Genomic DNA, 18,681 nt, shown 5'->3' with positions numbered 1-18,681 from the left:
TGCAAAATAAGAAGCATTCACGGCAATGTCAGGTGGAAACTTGTATCTGCGTATTATTTGCACATTCACCAGCTGTGCTTTACATTTTTGTATAAAGCCTTAAACCCCACTTCCTGTTACGCAACTTGTCAGTGTACAACCGGCAAATGGTTGAGTTGTATTTCTAAAACATGCTTGCACCATGAATGAGTTATACTTGAATGAAGGTCAACGAAATACTGTATAAACTATAGACTTAGACTTAGACTTGACTTTATTGATCCCTTTGGGATGGCTCCCTCTGGGAAATTTACATGTCCAGCAGCAATGAGAACAGATAATCAAATAAAAAATAATTAAATCAATCAATAAATAAGCTTATTACACCAGAGATTGAATTAATAATAATAATAATAATAATAATAATAATAATAATAATAATAATAATAATAATAATAATAATAAATTAAAATATAAAATAAAAAAATTCAATAAATCAATAAATAAGGTTATTACACCAGAGATGGAATTAATAATAATAGTAATAAAAATAAAATAAAAATTCAATCAATCAATAAATAAGGTTATTACAAAGGAGATTGAATTAAATACATTAAAGTACAATAAAGTGCCATATTTGTGAAGTGAAAAAACAAAAACAATATACTGTACTCTACACTAACTGGCATACAATACAAGAGAAAAATAATACACTAATTTGACACTGTTACAATAGAACCTTTGAGGTCAAACTTGTCTTTTACAGGATGCTAGTTGACCTTCAGTTTGGTCATATTACTGATTAACATCTCATGTGACATCATGTATAAAAAAATGAAAAGATACAAGTTACTGTGCAATTAACTCATTCACTGCCATTGACGGAAAAAGACGTCAAATGATGCATTTTTGCTGGGCTGGCAGTGAATGTGTTAAGAAGCCCAGTAAAGTGTCACTGATTTTGCAGCATCTGGTGAGCTCCCGCCGTGCCGCCAGACTTCCGCCAGGTGTTTGCATCAGCTTCATTTGAAGATATCTTGGTTCTGCGGCTGGAGCAAATTTATCATATTTCCACGGATTTTAATGGGAAAACTTGCTTTGGTTCAGGTCTTGGTTGACAAACAGAGTTCCGGAATGTGTTAAGTTCATGAATCAAGTTTCCGTCGTATGCTGTAATGCGTCACTTTTGTTATAATCCTCACCTGTAGTGCATCACCTGCGGGCAAAAGTCAGAGCTAGCAATTTAAATGCTGATGCAGACCAAAATGTAAGTCGCAATATGACTGGTTAAACTCGTTTGGGTTGGATCATTACTTGGGGGTCGGTAACAGCAAAGCAAGCTCCATCTTTGCCAAAAATTCTAAGAAAATATTTATCTGATAAGCTAACAGCTAGCCTAGCTTTTTCTTCTTCTTCTTCTTCTTCTTCTTCTTCTTCTTCTTCTTCTTCTTCTTCTTCTTCTTCTTCTTCTTCTTCCTTTGGGTGTCCTGATGCTAGTCTACATCTGGTTATGTTTTTATCACGTAGTTTGGAGGACCAGGTTTTTCATGCTGTGCTGTATTGGTCATCTCCAAGTACACTATAAAAAATCTCATTATTACTCAGTTATGTTCAGTCCCAACATGAATAAATAACTTGCAGGCTGCTCTCAGGCACAATAAATCACTTGTTGAGTCTTGGCTGCAGAGGTCACACATCAACATCAAGCAGCCTATCAAACGCAGCATTTTCAACAGAGCCCTTTTCTTCCATAGGGAGGAATCACATGATCAAAAGTGCCCTGCAATCTCTGTCTATCCCCCTTTTGCACACAGGGCCGTGATGGGCTCACTTCCTCCTGTCTTTCTGTCAGGCCCGTTCAGTGATATTGTTTCTTGCTCAAGCTTGAAGCATTTGCTCTAGTCCTAACATGCGCTGTGCATACGATATGAAGACATTAAATGGGGGTTGGTTGCCGCGTTCACAGTTGGAGAGCGACTGTGCACACCAGGCCGACGTCTCTCTCTCTCTCTCTTCCTCTTTCTGCTGAGAGGTTGCATGCACATGTCACTTTGAATCACACTACACTGCATTGCCGCCAGGACACATCTGCCTAATTCATACTTGGATTGCAAAAAAAAAGAAAAAAAAAGAAGCAACTCAAATGAACTGAGTTTGTTAGCCTCTCACTGACTCGCAGCTATGTGTTTCAAAATGATGCAAAATCATGTTTTTGAACTGAAGTTACATCGTTGCAGGAGTATACTGAGGTTGCAATGTAAAAAAACATAACAAAACATTTTTTGTCATTAGATCATTTAAGCACTTAGATAATGTGCATCCCTGCTGAGACAGTTGAGTTCAACTTCAGCGTGTTCCTGTTTTTTTTTGTGCTACTTTCCATAAGCTTCCCTTTTTTTGGTACTATCATGCTTCACTTCAATAGCTGCTTGTCGAGAAAAAAAAAAAAAGTTCAATTTCTCTTTTGACTCTCAAAAAGAATTGTCATTGTACTTGTAATAAATACAGTTAGATCCAGTGGAATTTTGGACAGTGATGGAACGCTATAGGACTGGGGTCCAAACATATGGCCCATGGGCCATTTGCGGCCCACTATCCGGACAAAACAAAAGGAATACAATAAATAAATAAAGAAATAAATACATAAATAAATACAAAATCTTGAAAAATCCTTCACTATTTGCCTTACCCCTTTAAGAGAAAGCTGTTATGTAGCAGTTTCTCAAATTAACTCGAAAATACAAATATAAAATTGCTAGCTTGATTGATTTTTTTTTTAGCATGCCTTAAAACATGGCAAAAACAAACAAACAAACAAACAAAGCAAACAGTGTTTACTTGTGTCATGGGAACAAGGATCGACAGTGTTTGTCATCTGGTCAGACCTGTTTTACTAAATGCTCATATATGTGCCCTTAGGGCAGTGATTCGCAGCCATGGTGCTGTGGCACCTTAGTGTGTCGTGAGAAACCATCGATCAAATCAAATGATCGAATTCCACTTGTTTTGTCTGAAAATGATTATTTATTTATTTATTTATTTATTTATTTATTTATTTATTTATTTATTTATTTTTCTAGGAGCTCAGAATTGTTCATTCAGTAGTCTTACCAATTCAACATCTTATCATCATTGCTCTTTTGTGTGTGTATGTGTGCGTTTGTGTGCATGCGTGTGCGTGCGTGTGTGTGCGTGCGTGCGCCTGTGTGCGTGCATGTGCGCGTGCGTGTAAATACGTGTAAATTTATACTCATTAATTCACCTAAAACATAATAAAAATCCCATTACCCTTCACCTTAACCAGATACCTCAGAGTCTGGCCAGAGTCGTGAGGTTCAAACGGTCAGGAGACCAGAGGAAAAGTCAAAGAAAAGAAAGATAAATCAAAGTAAAATCCAGCACCAACTAAACACTTCCTGCCATCCACATGGTTACAAAATCAGAGTCTTACGCCAACCCCAGAAGCCTCTAAATTCCAACAAAGTAAGGAGATCTCAAGAGACCAGAGGAAAAACTAAAGAGAGGAAGGAGGGAAGGATAGACGAAAATGATTATTAATTTCAAATGTATCTTCATTTATCTTCCTATGTCAGCAACGCACAGTATAGTAAAAGGCAGAATAATTAAATGCTCTTCCATTTGCATGAACCTGTGTAAGCAACCATTCATACAACAGAATAAATTGTGACTTCCTGTTGACCTGGATTTCATAATGAGTTTTATAAAGATTTGGAAACATTGCCTTTGGGGAATATAAACACCGGGCTGTCCATGCTGTTCTTGGGCCTGCTCGACATCTGAAGTCCGGCAGGTTTCGTTAGCGCGAGTGCTCTGTTGTGTAATCAAGTTCGGTCCCCGTCCCCTCCTTTGGCATCCGCTTAGAAGAGGTGGTGACAGGTCATGCACTCTCATATGCGCAAGCACAGAACAACTACTGTCATGCCAGCTATTCATGATAACTGACACATTGAATGATATAAATCCATACACTGACTGTAAATAATCCACATTTTCAGAAAAGTTCACTGCGCACTTTGTCACATCCAGGCACATATGGCACATGTCATATGAATAATGCAATCGCATCTCTCGCTTATATTATTCACGATAACCGTCACCCTGCTCAGTAGAAATAAAACAATTTGAAATAGTGCAAATACCAAATGTGACGGTTCCTCTTGCGAGTTATTCCTGATAACGACCACCTTGCACAAAAGATAATCCTCAAAGTCAAGGAAGTTGCAGTAATGCAGCAAGTTAAGTTTCGGTATTTGCCTTGACGTTCCAAGTGGAGGGAGGCCAATAGAAAAAGGTCGCCATTTGTACTGAAGACAACTTTTTGCTAGACACACTCAGAAGTTATAAGCTTCTAAGATGTTTAGAGACTTTTTTTTTTTTTTTTTTTTAAACGAGTTGATATGATTCAGTGTTTCGGAATGTCCCGTCTCTCCACACACTCTTCCTCCCTTACTTAGTGAGTTCTTACGTTTCACATAACAAGCCAGAAAGCCCCTTGGCTGTCCGCCTTGCTCTGCACTTCGGTACTACAAAAGGCACCAAGGCAAGAAGTAAGGAGTTTTTTTTTGTTTTTTTTTTTTTTGTCCATTATGTTAAGCAGCCCGTAGATAGTAACAAACTTCAACAACTTCTCTTGTTGATTGAGGTAAAACAGTCAAAAAACGCTTGTTCTTATCAAAAATAATTTTTAATGAAACCTGAAATAAAGCAGTGGGAATGTTTGGGTCACACAAAGCCATTGTAGTGACAGGATTGGAGAGCTCACACCCTCAACTTTTGTGTCCGCCAATCACACAAAGGCCGCGCGGATTTTTTCCCACCACGAGTATGATAATGAAGACAAAGAGGAATTGTTCTTTGACTTGGTGCAGCGCTAAAAGACTGACAGACAGACAAATGTGGTTCATCATTGATGTATAAAGGAATTTTAGTGGCATGACTGCATTGCTATGAACCATTGCTATGAATGTCTGCTGTCTGCAAACATTTGTTAAATTAATCCTCTGGATGTGTATAATTTGATAGAATTGATTTTTTTTCTTTCTTTCCATTATGTAGTTAAATAACCATCAGTGACTCGCATGTGAAATTAATCTGTAGCCTATATATATATATATATATATATATATATATATATAAATCTTGTCTTGACTTCCTTATTGTGCTGGTTTTCGGAGTTATTTCCTTAGTGTGTTTGTCTGACTTCCTGTTCCTGTTCCTGTTGTAGCTCGCCATTCAAACAGCCTTTAACAGTACAGAACACTTTTGTTCATCTATTTTGTTGCTTCTGCTTTTAAAGTTCAGATTTTATTCCAGTTGTGAAGTTGAACAGGAGATTTTTTGGTTGTTGTGTGTGCTATTTAGAAGATTGCTGTTTATTTATATCAGATATGAAGAGAGCGGGCTGTTGTCTTGCCTCAGTAGCTGATTCCTCACCATAGGCACATCCCCCCCCCCCCAAAACATGCCGCTGCTGGAATAACATTCTTTAGCTGTACCGTCCCCCTTCCCCCTAACCTTCCAACTTTGGATAGAAAGTTTCTTGCAATCAGCTGACCTGCAAACCACAAAACTACGCAGACTTGTTGGGTGTTCTTAGAACTTTTATTTCTCTCTGCTAGAATTGCAGTGTTGATAACACTGGACAACTTTTTTTTTTTCCCCTGAGTGCCAAAGATATTTTAGTGGTTTCTGTGTAATTTGGGACTGCTGAATCAGAAAAATGACATATGCTTTGTTTGGATTGGCTCTAGTTTTATAGATATTGAGATTTTTTTTGTAAACGAATTTATTGATAATTTATTGGTGCACACATCTGTGCAGGAATCAACCATGAGAAAAGTACACAGACAAGTCATGTCATGTTAATGTGTTAACAGTCTTTATGCGTATATGGTTAACTTTTGACATTTGTATGGCAGTAAATATTCACAGTTCGGTGGTTTTTAATGGTGACAATTTGGCCATGGAATTCATAGTCAATATAAAGTTTTGCTAACAAATCTATGGTTGACAGGTACTCAATGCATTTTTTAATTTTTTTTTAGATTGTCTAGTTCACATCTCGTACATGAAATTGGTGTCCACAGCTGGAGGAAATCCCAGCTGTGTGTACAGGGAATTAATGGGGTGAGACCTTCAGCTAAAAATACAAAACACATTTGCCCCCCATGTCAATTCCAAATCTGACTTTAAACACGGCCCTCATGGGAACAAGGATGAATGGGAATCTGTGTCGATCCCACAGCAGAGCTTATTGTAAAAGGCACAGCTGTTAACGGGCCTGCTGAAGTTACATAATGAGCTGATGCATGCACATGATGCAGCTGTCGGTCATCATTTAGTCACAAAAAAAAAAAAAAAGCTTCACACAGTAGTGTAGTAATTAGCATCAAAGCTTTTTGCAACAAATGAGCCCATTTTAAATCACATCTAAAATACCTTCTTCCAGCTCCTCTCTATTGAAGCATTCACATTGTTTGCATTTCATCCAGTTAAAGTCAGACAACTGATCCTTTACACTTGTTTTTTTATTTTGCATATTTAACAAAACATGTATTCCAGATTTACAAAAAAAAAAAAATTTCTATGGGAGCATTTCCAGGAATTGCAGAGTTGATTTGCACATCATGAGGTGTGTAGTTAGTTCTACTCTTCCTACCCCAGGAAATGCCTCCACAGAACAAAAAAAAACGACAAAGACTGTGGACCAGTGTTAACAAGCCATTCTTCACTGTGCCAAAAGGTGATTTAAAAAGCCAAGTGATGGGGTGGCGCTGGCCAGTCATTGAAGGTGGAGTTCAGCTGAAGGGCTTGTGGAATGTACAGCACATTGGGTTGGTCTTTCTTTACGCTGCCTTCTCCTGCTCAATGGCTGCAAGACAGAAGACATTGGCTCAACATTGATGTGAAACCAAAAATTTCAGTGAGAAAAAAATATGCACGCACTCTCTTTCGTTGGCAGCGGGTTCTTCTCTTGGGTCTCAGTCTTCTTCAGCTTGGACTTGTCAAAGGTTGTGACTTCATTGACATCGGGTTTGTCGGCCATGTTGGCGTAGACTTAAAAAAAAAATAATAAAAAAAAAGTTTGTTGCATTATTGAGCTGGATTACGCAATGGGGGTTGGGGGAACTTGAGCTTTTGAGAAGTTAAGGAAACACAGCATGTGGACAAAGACGCCGAGTTGAAACGTGCAGATACAGAACCTACGCCCTTTATACAAGCTGCCCAGCAGCACGCTGCCAAGCGACACACACGCATAAAATTCAATTCACGTGTATTTATGCCTCGTTTTCTATACAACTAAAGTAGACTTAAACAAAGCTGAACACTCGAGAAAAAACAGCCTTTATAAAACATGTCCGCATATACAACGGATGCAGCACCAACATTCAAAATACGCGACAAAAGAAACCAAACTATCACTAAATGGGCCTGCCTACGCACAAAAATTAAGGATAAACTCACCAGTTGTAGGGCGATGTAACAAGCAACACGACGAGCTGGAATAGGAGAAGTGGCGTTTACTTCCGCTAGTACCCTTTAAATACGATGCAGTATGCAAACGACCCGTGACGTCACGACCCGGCTCGCCTCCAAAATAGCATATTGTTAGATTTTAATTCTGGATCCAACACTCTCTAAACTCAATGTAAACTGTGAACGTTTATTTTGTTTTTGTTTCGTTATTGTTGTTGTTTTTCTAGCCGTCATTTTTAAACGAAATCATATTTAATATAGTCTCTCTTCCTCCCACCGGAATTTAATTAAGATGTATGTTCGTCCCCGTCGCACTAAAGGAAATGTTTTTGTTTCACATCCAAATATTCTCAAGTGAACGGCGTTTTAGGGTGCCAAAAATTCTCCCATTGAAAAATGCAACAGCGGTGACACCGTGTGGGCGAATGGAGTAATGGCGTTGTTATTGTTGTTTTCAATAAGTGAGTAGTTGTGTGGTCTTCTTTTCTTGTGATTCATTTGACGTGATATAAATGAAATTGAATTAAACACTCATCCATTCACAGTATCTATCTATCTATCTTTCTATCTATCTATCTTTCTATCTATCTATCTATCTATCTATCTATCTATCTATCTATCTATCTATCTATCTATCTATCTATCTATCTATCTATCTATCTATCTATCTATCTATCTATCTATCTATCTATCTATCTATCTGCCTGCCTGCCTGCCGAATTATTATTATTTATTTATTTTGTTGTTGTTTTTTAAATAAGTTCTACTTATGTAAGCATCTAGTAAGGAGCACAGGCTTGACGTGTATGCATTTTCTTTTATTTTGTGACTATAATTCTGGTTTTAAAAGATCATAACAAGAGGAAGAAGCGTTATTAACTGAACATTATTATGAAAAAAATGCAAGATATCAAGTGTCTTTACAAAACTGCCAACAAGTCATAGACCATCCCCTCGCGTTCTTGTCGGAAACAAAATGGTGCCCGCTCAGGACTGTGTCATCTATTTGTAAAGTACATGGAGTAGGTCTTGTTGTACATGACCTGATTGTCCACTCTGATGACATTCCGCAGGTTTTGCCAAAACCATGGCTCGGCGGCCGCCGTTTTGGGCCACTCCACCACACTTTTGCCGCACAGCCTCCGACGGAGCCGCAGGAAGTGAGAGTGTTGCAGCACGGGCTCCAGCATCAGCAGCACGATCACATCCTCGTTCTCATCCAGCAGCCGTTGATGGGCCAGGTACATGGCCAGCCGGAAGACCCCGGTCTTGACGTAATCCTCTGTTAGGACAAACATGGTTTTGCGGCTCTGTCGGATGCTGTGAAGGAGGTTATCAATCAGGGGCACTCCGGGAAGCCAGTCCCTCTGCTCCAGACACAGAGGAAGATGCTTTTCGCCCTCCTCTTCCAGCTTCACCCTTAAGTTCCTCATCACCCACTCGGAGACTTGTGGATCTTTGGTGTCGTAAGTCACAAACACATCATAAACGTTGTGGCATGAGTTGAGCGATTGGTACCCCATGAGTTTGGCTTTCATATAGTGTAGGATGTAGGAAGCGTCCCAATAAAATAAGTGCGCGCTCGTCACCACAAACATAAAAACAACGATGAAGGAACTTGATATCAAGCAGAGCCAAAAAGCATAACTGCCACTCACGCACTGGTTGATGTCAAAGTAAACAAGCGCGTGACCCTTCTGGTTCTCCGGCGCATCGCACGTCAAATCGGTCGTCAGTCGGGGGATGTGCACGCCGCTGGTTTCAATCCATACAATGAAGTCTAACATGTGACAGGTGCACTGAAATGGGTTGTTCCCCAGGAACAACTTTTGGATCGGAGATTCAGGTTTCGATTGGAAGGTTGATTGATTAATGAGGGCGAGCTTGTTGTAGCTGAGGAAAAGAGTCGTGAGGCTTTTGGCGCCTTTCAAGAAGCCGTCATTTAAGTGGCGAATGTTGTTGTGGCTCAGGTCCAGGTAGGTCAACTTGATGGGAGCATCGAGGTCGATACCTGTTACATCAGATATGGAATTGTAGCTTAGGACCAGACTTTCAAGCCGAAGGAAATGGTTTAGCTTGTCCCATCTGAAGCCTGTTAGGGAATTGTGACTTAAGCGTAATATCGTAAGATTTTGTGGTAACGACTCGTATACCTTGTCGGGAAGTTTGGTGATATGATTATCAGATATATCTAATATGGACAAATTTGTTAGATATCTGAATAGTGAAATGTATGAGTGATCCCCTTCTTTCCATAGTCGCCCTAGATGGTTGGTTTGAAACTGCAGTTCTGACAAGGAATTACTGTACATCTTTTTTGTCGTCAATATGGAAATAGAGTTATGACTCATATTCAACACTCTCAGGACAGGCAGTTTTTTAAGAAAGTTTAGATTATGCGTGATACCGTAGGCCTGAAAGTAGTGAGAATTGTAACTTAGGTCCAGTACTTGTAAGTTCTTCAGCTCACTGAAGGCGTTGTCGTAGGCCAGATCTACCTTGTTATAGGACAAGTCGAGATACGTCAGCGTTGGGATTGAGGAGAACTCTGTGCCGTTAAGCGCTGAAGAGAATCCGTTGCCCGAGAGGTTGAGACATGTGATGTTGCCGTAGCCCTCAAACTGCTCCGGGGAGATGAAAAAGAGATTATTTGAGCTGAGGCTCAGGACACGCCCAGAATTGTAGCACTCTTGTTTGACATGGCCGTATGATATCTCAAATTGTTGTCGACGGTAGCTTGCGAATGTTGAAACTGAAAGGGAGCCCTCATTCGAATGCGTCACGCTTCTCACCTTAGTCGGATACAGACGGTTTTCCGCAAGATATATCATCTTCAGGTTTGAGAATTTGCTAAATATGCTCGGATCGGAGTGAATGAGAAAGTTGGTCCCTAAGTCGAGTTCAGACAGGTTTTTAAGGTCGTACAGATGTTTAAATGTCTCCGTGCCAACTTCTTGAAATACCAAACCTCCCAAATTCAAAGTTTGGAGTGACACTAAATGTGAGAAATACCTGCAAAGATTTAATGTTTGGGGGTAGATCTTCAGTAAAAAGTTGAAGGAGATGTCCAATTTTTCAAGGTTGGTCAGGTTTTTGAGAAATGTGGCCTCACTGGTGATAAGTGTTTGTAAGAAGTTAAATGAGAGCAACAGTTCTTTAAGTTGGTTTAGATTCTTGAACCAGGACGGGTCCATATTTCTCAGTGAGTTTCCTGCCAGACTCAGAGTCGTCAGCTGCGCCAGGTCATTGAAGGCGTCCGCATGAATGGCAAGAGACTCGTTTTTACAGGGAAAACAGGGATAGGGAGCATTTTGACATCTGGGACAGTTCCCTTGCAACTTGAGGACTTTCAATCGATTCATGCCACGGAAATCATCTTTCGATATGTACTCAATTTGATTTTGTCCAATCCTTAGACTGTGGAGGGAAGAGGGAAGTCCTTTGGGAACCTCGGTCAGGTTGTTAAAGGACAGGTCCAAATTCTGCAGTTTGGTCAGTGGTGCAAAACTGCCTTCCGTGATGTTTACATTTGTCCCACAGGGGTTCCAGGAGAAGCAATTCTTGGCTAGCAATAGTATCTTCACATTTGTCAGTCTGATGAAGCTGCTCCGATCGAAAGACAAAATCCTGTTGCTGTTTAGCTCGAGGACATTCAAACCACGAGGCAGCGTGACAGGCAGTGACGTCAGGCTGTTGCCGTTCAGCTCCAGCACACGCAGGTTGCTCAAGTTCCTGAATGTATTGTCATCGATCTTCACTGATTGCCTCTTGTTTGCCCAGCTCAGGTAGATGTGGGTGAGGTTGGTTAGGCCGGAAAAGGAAGTAGATTTAATATGCCTGATGTGATTTTCTGCTAAGTTCAGCACTGTTGCGTTGCTTGTTATCCCAGACGGTATTTTTTTCAGTCGACGCCCTTTGCAGTTAAATACGACCTCTGTGGCATGCCGGGCCGTGACGTCACAGGGGAACTGGGGTAACATCCATTCAGGTTTACTTGCAACGGGCCAAAAACAAGCGCAGAGCAGAAGCAAGCGCGCCCACCTCGTGGCAGTCTGTAGATGAAAAACAAACAAAATCAAAATTAAATCAGCAAAATAGTTTTGAACGAATTCCTGACCTTACGTTTGATTTCACCAGGTAATGAACACCTGTTTGAGCAGTACCAAATACGTCCAGTAGATGGCAGTAGTATTTGACATTTTGTTTGTTTGTTGTCTTACTTAACCCATCCACAACCGTCCTCATAATTAATGACACATGAAAGAAGAAGAAAAATAAAGTTCAAATTCCAAATTAAACTTGCATTTGCACACATTTAAACCTTTTAAGTAAAAAGTACAGTACAATACTTCCCCTTGAGCTACAGCGGACGAACTTACACACTTATAGCAAGTGTGGCATAAAAATATATAATATATAAATATATAATATATAGTGTTACGGTTTCTCTCGGAGACCCGATGTAACTGAAAATAATACATACAGTTGGCTATGCATAAGTTGATGATACATTTTTAACAACAAGAATTGGAAGTCACAAGTGATAGAAACTCTTGACAACAAAATACTCAAAGTCTATGTTGTTCACCTTATTTTAAGAAGGAAATTTGGTGACAAAGGTGCTTGCAATGTCTATTAAAATTGAACAAAAACTGAAATCTTGGTAGAGATTTTCAGTCAAATTAAAGGAACACATCCAAAATAGCAAGAAGCAAAGTTGATTTTATTTGCTTTTGTGGGCGACATAGAAAAAAAAAAAAAAATGCGGTGGCTCGGATCTAGCCCCTGGGCCTTGAGTTGGACAATTATGGTGGAATAGTTCTCAGGAATGGTAGCGGCTGAATAACTACTACATTTTCTGAGTCATTTTAGTGGTAGATCCAAAATTCTCAGTGCAGTAACAGATGCATGTGGCTCTTATGCCAAGATTTATTACACAAAGGTCTAAATGTGACAGATGAATACATTCACAAACATTTGTGCCTGCTTGAAGGAGACGTTCAAAACGTTAAAATGTATTTAGAGAAATTTGGATCTGTGACACTCACCATTGCAGATGCTTCACTGATTCCTTTCGAGTCTCAAATGCTTTGTTGGGCTATAAAGGTCGGAATCAAATGTTAAAAAAAAAATGTTGAAGTTTATATTTGTATTTATTGTATTCTTATTATAGAACTGACCTAATCAAGCATAGTTTCCCAGCCTCAAACAGGCTCCTACACTGAGTTGTGAGACAAATAGAAAAAAAATTGCAGAAGTGCATTAGTGCATCACTTCCCTTTTTCAGAAAATGTTGAACAAATGAGAAGCGTTTTATGCGTGGTGCAAGGAAGCATTCATGCTACAACAGTCTTGTTTGATTTGAAATTTAATGATAGAATGTTCACACATTGCACTATACATTATTGTAGATTTGTAACTCTTAACAGATCTGTTTTTAAGGATATCTCTGAAGAAGTTGTACTGACTTTCAGGAACAAATTGGCTAGTGGCCGTTTCGCAGGCTAAACCACACGAGCTTGAAGATCTGTCGGCTACTTGAGAACACAGCATTTATACAGCAGTTTTAGAGGCCGCCATGAAAATACACACAGTGGAGAATCCAAAGTGAAACACGATAACTGGTCTATTTTACAGCGTCTCCTTAAAGAGGTCGTTGTATTGCTTGTGGCTTTCAGTGGCCAAAACGCTTCTCACGCTGAACCAGAAGTACGGCTGAGCTTGAGGGTTTGTTGGCCACTCGAGAACGGAGCGTTTGTACAGCCGTTTCCGCAGTCTGAGGTACTTGGAATTGCAAGGCACTTTCTCCAAGAGGATCAGGACGATGACGTCGTTTTTCTCATCCATCAACCTTTGCTGGGCCATGTAGAAAGCCGTCTTGAAGTTGCCGCTTTTGATGTATTCATTGGTGAGAACGAATACGGTCCGCTTGCTCTTTTGGATGCTCTGCGAGAGGTTGTCGATGAGGGGGTAGCCAGGGATCCAGTCTCTCTCCTCGAGGCACAAAGTCAACCGGCGATCTCCTCGTTCCTCCAGGTGGACGCACATTTCCTTTGTAATCCACTCAAACACGGCAGGATCTCCTTTGTCGTACAACACAAAGGCATCAAAGCGAGCACTCCGGGAGTATAAGCGATCGTAGCCCTTGAGCTTGGCCCGGCAGAAATGGTAGATGTACCAAACGTCCCACAGGAAGAGATGACTGGAGATGCACAGGATGAGGAAACTCAGGACCAGGGAAGCATTGAGCATGTAGAGAATGATTGACAAGTCATTGTGTTGACAGGCCAGCAGGTCAACCGAGATCACGACCTGACCTCGTTGCGTCTCCGGGGCGGCGCAGGTCACATCTGTGGCTAGTTTGGGGATGGGCACCTTGGTGCTGTTGAGCCACATGACAAAAGCGGTGACATTGCACGAGCACACAAAATCGTTGTTGTGTAAAAGCAGCATTTCCATTTGATTGACAACATCCTCGGGAAAGCTTGATTGCTCGATGTGTCGTATGTGATTAAAGCTAACGTCCAAATATGTCACGTTATATGCGTCCTTGAGGAAGTTCGGGGTGAGGGTCAAGATTTCATTTTTTTGCAAGATGAGCTTCTTGAGAGATCTGGAGCAGTTTGTGAGCATGCTTGGGACGGCCGATAAACTGTTTCCACTGAGATCTAAGACGTGCAGCGATTGTATCAGTTGTAGTTTTTCCCATGGAAACGATTTCAATCTGTTGTTGCTTATGTAAAGCTTCGACAGCTTGTCCGGCAGACCGCTGAACACTTGATAGGGGATAAAATTGAGGTTGTTTTGAGAGATGTCGAGTACTTTCAGGTTCGCCAGTTTCTTGAAGTAATTGACAAATCTGGTGTCCCCGTCTCGCCACAACAAGTCCAGTCGGTTACCTCTGAACTCGAGTATCTCCAAAGATTGACTCTCCATCTCAGTGTTTGTCGAAGTATAAATCTTGTTGTGGTTCATGCGCAGCGTCTTGAGTTTTTTGAGGTTCTTTGTGAAGTTCAGCATGTGAATGACGCCTTCAGATTCAAAATAATGACTGTTGTAGCTAATATCGAGGATGACGAGATTTTTCAGCTCTTGGAAGGCACTGGCGTAATGCAAGTCGAGACGGTTGAACGTGAAGTCTAAATATTTGAGATGAGTCAGGTAGCTAAATTCTGAACCATTCAGAGTTTGGCTCATTGCATTTCCCGACAGATTAAGGCACCGCAGCTCGGACAGATTTAAAAAGCCGGCGTGCAGAAAGAAAATGTTATTCCTGCTAATATCCAGTGTTTTTCCAAACTTAGTGCATTCCGTTTTGGCAAATGACTGAGCAACTCCAAATTCTTTATCTTTATGCCTGCAGCTGCGTGCTTCTTCATCATAGCGGAAGTAGCGCATTTCTCGTACTTCCTTTATTTGGTAGTCAGTCAGCGTGTGAGGCTTCTCCTCTCCTCCAGCGGCATTTTGATCTTCGGATGAGGCTGATATTTTGTTGTCAGAGAGACTGACCATTTTAGAATTGGGTAACCCCATTAGAATACTCAGGTTTGCCATTTTAATAAAGTTTGTACCCAGGTCTATGACTTCCAAGTGTCGCAGGGGCTTTAATGGAGCAATGCTCTCGGGTTTCAGCTGCTGAAACACAAAGCCTTTTATCCGAAGGGTTTTAAGTGACTTCAGCTCGGAAAATTTTTTGCTCAAAGTTAGCGTTTGGGGATATCGCTGTAATTCATAGTTAAATGAAAGGTCCAATTCTTCTAGTTGGCTCAGAAAATGTGGAAAGTCTGTCGTTCCTATATCACCCGCTAAAAGGTTTGACGATAGATCAAGGACTCTCAGCTCTCTTGTACCATTGAACCATTCAGGTATCACAAATCTCAAAGAGGTGCTGTGGAGACGGAGAATCTTTAGTTTCCCCAACATTTTAAAAGATGAACTGCTGATTTGAAGTGGGGAATCATTCGGACACGGTGTGCAAGGGAAAGGAACATTGTAACACCGTGGGCAGTTTCCGCTCAAGTCAAGAATCTCCAAGTTAGTTAGGTTTTCAAAATCATTTTCTTTAACCTCCTCTATTTTATTGTTGTACAGATACAACTCCTTCAGACTTGTGGGCAATTGATGTGGAATAAAAGACAAGTTGTTTGACTTCAGAGACAACAGAGTTAAATTGCGAAGCTGTGAAAAGGCGCCATCTTCAATTTGATAGGAAAAATTGCATGGATTTCGATAGTAGCAGTTTTGACCAAGATAAAGCGTCTCAACGCTTTTGATTGTGGAGAAATTTGTGCGAGCAATTTGATAGATGTGATTGACTTCCAAGCTCAACAGGACCAGATCGGAAGGCAGTCCTTTTGGTATGCTGCTGAGTTGGTTTCCATCCAAATAGAGTGCTCGCAGTTTCCGTAGGCTGGTGAAGGTATCTTCCTCGATCACCAAGCTCACGGTGCAGATGCGGTCTTTGGATCCGATTTTAATGGGCATGCAGTTGCACCTCATGTCAAGCTCAGTCAGGTTCTCCAAGCTGTCAAAGGAGGTGGAGTTCAACTCGGGTATGTGGTTGATGGTGAGCGTCAGATTGGTGGTGTCTCTCGGAATGCCTTGCGGGATGGCTGTGAGGTCTCTTGCGCCGCAGTCCACCAGCACAACGCTCCCGTTGTCCAGCTCATTTACATCGCATGGCAGAGTTTTGGGGTATGAAGTGATGGCTGCCCCTTTGGGTGGACAGCAGAAAAGTCGTAGGAGTGCCACGCACATCTGTATAGAAGTACACAAAGTTGTCAGTGAAATCTGTACCCGAGGGAAGGTCAGGTGACAGTTGTGCCATACATTTTGAGGCGTTGTGATGTACACAATGCTAGGCCACCTTGAAAAGGACCAAAGTGGAAAAATGAAAATAAAATATTATAATGAAATTATTTAAAAAAATATCTATCTATCTATCTATCTATCTATCTATCTATCTATCTATCTATCTATCTATCTATCTATCTATCTATCTATCTATCTATCTATCTATCTATCTATCTATCTATCTATAAGCAACACACTTTCAAGAGTTTTTTTTAAAATCATTTTAATATTCAGCATTAAAGAGGAAGTCAAGCTTAAACGTTTCTTGATATGTTATATGTAACCTCACTAGTCTAAACATGATATTCTGATTAATATTGTATTTGTGGAGTATGAGTTATGCAGCAAAGTCCAGTTGTTTTTATCCATCTCAGGCGTCAGCCATTTTGTCACTTGCTGTTAACGGAAGATGACATCACAGTTGCTCAGGCAACAACCAATCATAGCTCACCTGTTTTTATGAATCTGGGCTGTAAGTGGTAGTTACCTGAGACCTGAGTAACTGCGATGTCATTTTCACTTGACAGCCAGCTAATTACAGGGCACACAGAGACAAACAACCACTCATACTCACAATCACAAGCACACGTAGCGACCATTCAGCGCACCCAATTAACCTGCCAAGCATGTCTTTGGAATGTGGGAGGAGACCGGCGTACCCGGAGAAGGCCGACGCAGGCACGGGGAAAACATGCAAACTCCACCCAGGAAGGCCGAAGCCTGGACTCGATCTTGCGTCCTCAGTACTGCGAGGCGGACGTGCTAACCATTCAGCCACCCCGTGCTGCCCGGATTTTCTAATAATACAATATTAATCAAAATACCGTTTGTGGGGCTGTATAGAATATATTGTCAAGAATATTTTTTGGGTTGACTTCCTCTTTAAGCATTTTCCTTTATATGCAATTGTTTATGCTCTGATAGTCACACAATTTAGATCGAGTCCGGGCTTTGGCCTTTCTGGGTGGAGTTTGCATGTTCTTCCCGTGCTTGCGGGGGTTTTCTCCGGGTACTCCGGCCTCCTCCCACATTCCAAAGACATGCTGGGCAGTTTGATTGAACACTCTGAAATGTTTTTTTCTTCTATGTGCCCTGGATTGGCTGGCAACCAGTTCAGGGTGTACCCCGCCTACTGCCCGAAGCCGGCTGGGATAGTCTCCAGCACCCCCGCGACCCTTGTGGGGAGAAGCGGCTAAGAAAACGGATGGATGGATAGTCATACAATTTGGAATTACTGTTCATCTGTACAGTTTTGTGATGGTGGCTATAATGTCCTCATTGTAGCTCATGAGCGCCATTACGACAATTTTGTCACTAATGTTTAGCTATACAAATGAGCAATTAAGCCACATATTAGAAAAAAAACTGTCATGATGGATGCAGTTCTACACCCCAATGAACTACAGTCGCAACAGGACAGTCAACCAAAATAATCATGAAGGCAGAACTTTTATTTGGTGAGTATTCCAAAAGCTGTAAACAGTCTGTCCTTCCAGCAATCCATCTCACCTGCCACTACTTATAAATCCAAATTTTCCAGCTCAAAAGTAAGAATAAAGGCTACTTACCAGATGAAAGAACATGATGCCCACAAGACATCTCTTGCAATAAGTCAATGAGAGATGAAAGTAACAGCTGCCTGAAGATCAACTGTTTACCTAGTATCACTTCCCCATATTATGTTCACATGCAGTTTCCCTTTTCCCCATTTTATTGAGCTATTTAACATGATTTGATCGACGTTTATGGTGGCACGGTGGTGCACTGATTAGCACTCTATGTGGGTTCACTCCGGGTACTCTGCTTTCTTCCCACATTCCAAAAACATGACTCCAAATTATCTGTGTGAATGGTTGTTCGTCTACGTGTGCCCTGTGATTGGCTGGCGACCAGTTCAGTGTTTTCCTCGCCTACTGCCAGCTGGGATAGGCTCCAGCATGCCCACGACCCTAGTGAGGAGAAGTGGTTTGGAAAATGGATGGATGGCTGGACGGATGGATGGATGGATGGATGGATGGATGGATGATTTGGAATACGAGCGTCAGAAAAACGTAGTGACAAAAGAAAACATTTTTTTAAATTACTTATTTTCTTGCAAAAAATGAACATAGTTGTCATAATATTATGACTTATCGCAATGTAATATAAATAATATAAAACTGTATAAAAATCTCAAAATTATAATAGAAATTATTTTATACTAAAAAAAAACATCTGACATTAATTTAAAAAAATCTAAAAAATGACAATTAAAAGTACAAGTAAAAATATAATAAATACAACAAAATATGTGCAACGCTACAATATTTTATATTATATTCTAGTTGATGGTGCATTTCTGATAAACCCACA

At 40.7% G+C, this 18,681-nt stretch overlaps 3 protein-coding genes across 3 annotated transcripts; all 3 read right to left on the bottom strand.

The window, feature by feature from the left end:
* Positions 1–6,509: 6,509 nt before the first annotated feature.
* Positions 6,510–7,588, bottom strand: tmsb4x (thymosin beta 4 X-linked). Its single transcript, XM_077537055.1, has 3 exons — positions 7,465–7,588; positions 6,946–7,056; positions 6,510–6,871 (listed from the first exon to the last, which is right to left on the bottom strand). Exons 2-3 carry the CDS (start codon positions 7,043–7,045, stop codon positions 6,846–6,848), a joined length of 126 nt encoding a protein of 41 aa, XP_077393181.1. The 5' UTR covers positions 7,046–7,056; positions 7,465–7,588; the 3' UTR covers positions 6,510–6,845.
* A 685-nt stretch (positions 7,589–8,273) lies between these two features.
* tlr8a (toll-like receptor 8a) lies at positions 8,274–12,684 on the bottom strand. The gene is made up of 2 exons (XM_077537046.1): positions 12,525–12,684; positions 8,274–11,528 (listed from the first exon to the last, which is right to left on the bottom strand). Exons 1-2 carry the CDS (start codon positions 12,525–12,527, stop codon positions 8,475–8,477), a joined length of 3,057 nt encoding a protein of 1,018 aa, XP_077393172.1. The 5' UTR covers positions 12,528–12,684; the 3' UTR covers positions 8,274–8,474.
* Positions 12,685–12,832: 148 nt separating this feature from the next.
* Positions 12,833–17,915, bottom strand: LOC144030603 (toll-like receptor 7). Its single transcript, XM_077537045.1, has 2 exons — positions 17,898–17,915; positions 12,833–16,233 (listed from the first exon to the last, which is right to left on the bottom strand). The coding sequence occupies exons 1-2, from the start codon at positions 17,910–17,912 to the stop codon at positions 13,108–13,110; spliced, it is 3,141 nt and encodes a 1,046-aa protein (XP_077393171.1). The 5' UTR covers positions 17,913–17,915; the 3' UTR covers positions 12,833–13,107.
* Between the last annotated feature and the right edge of the window lie 766 nt (positions 17,916–18,681).

The sequence above is a fragment of the Festucalex cinctus genome, chromosome 11 (genome assembly GCF_051991245.1).
Source record: "Festucalex cinctus isolate MCC-2025b chromosome 11, RoL_Fcin_1.0, whole genome shotgun sequence".
NCBI classification, from domain to species: domain Eukaryota; kingdom Metazoa; phylum Chordata; class Actinopteri; order Syngnathiformes; family Syngnathidae; genus Festucalex; species Festucalex cinctus.
The sequence above is the reverse complement of the archived record's forward strand: the minus strand, read 5'-3'. Positions and strand labels throughout refer to the sequence as shown.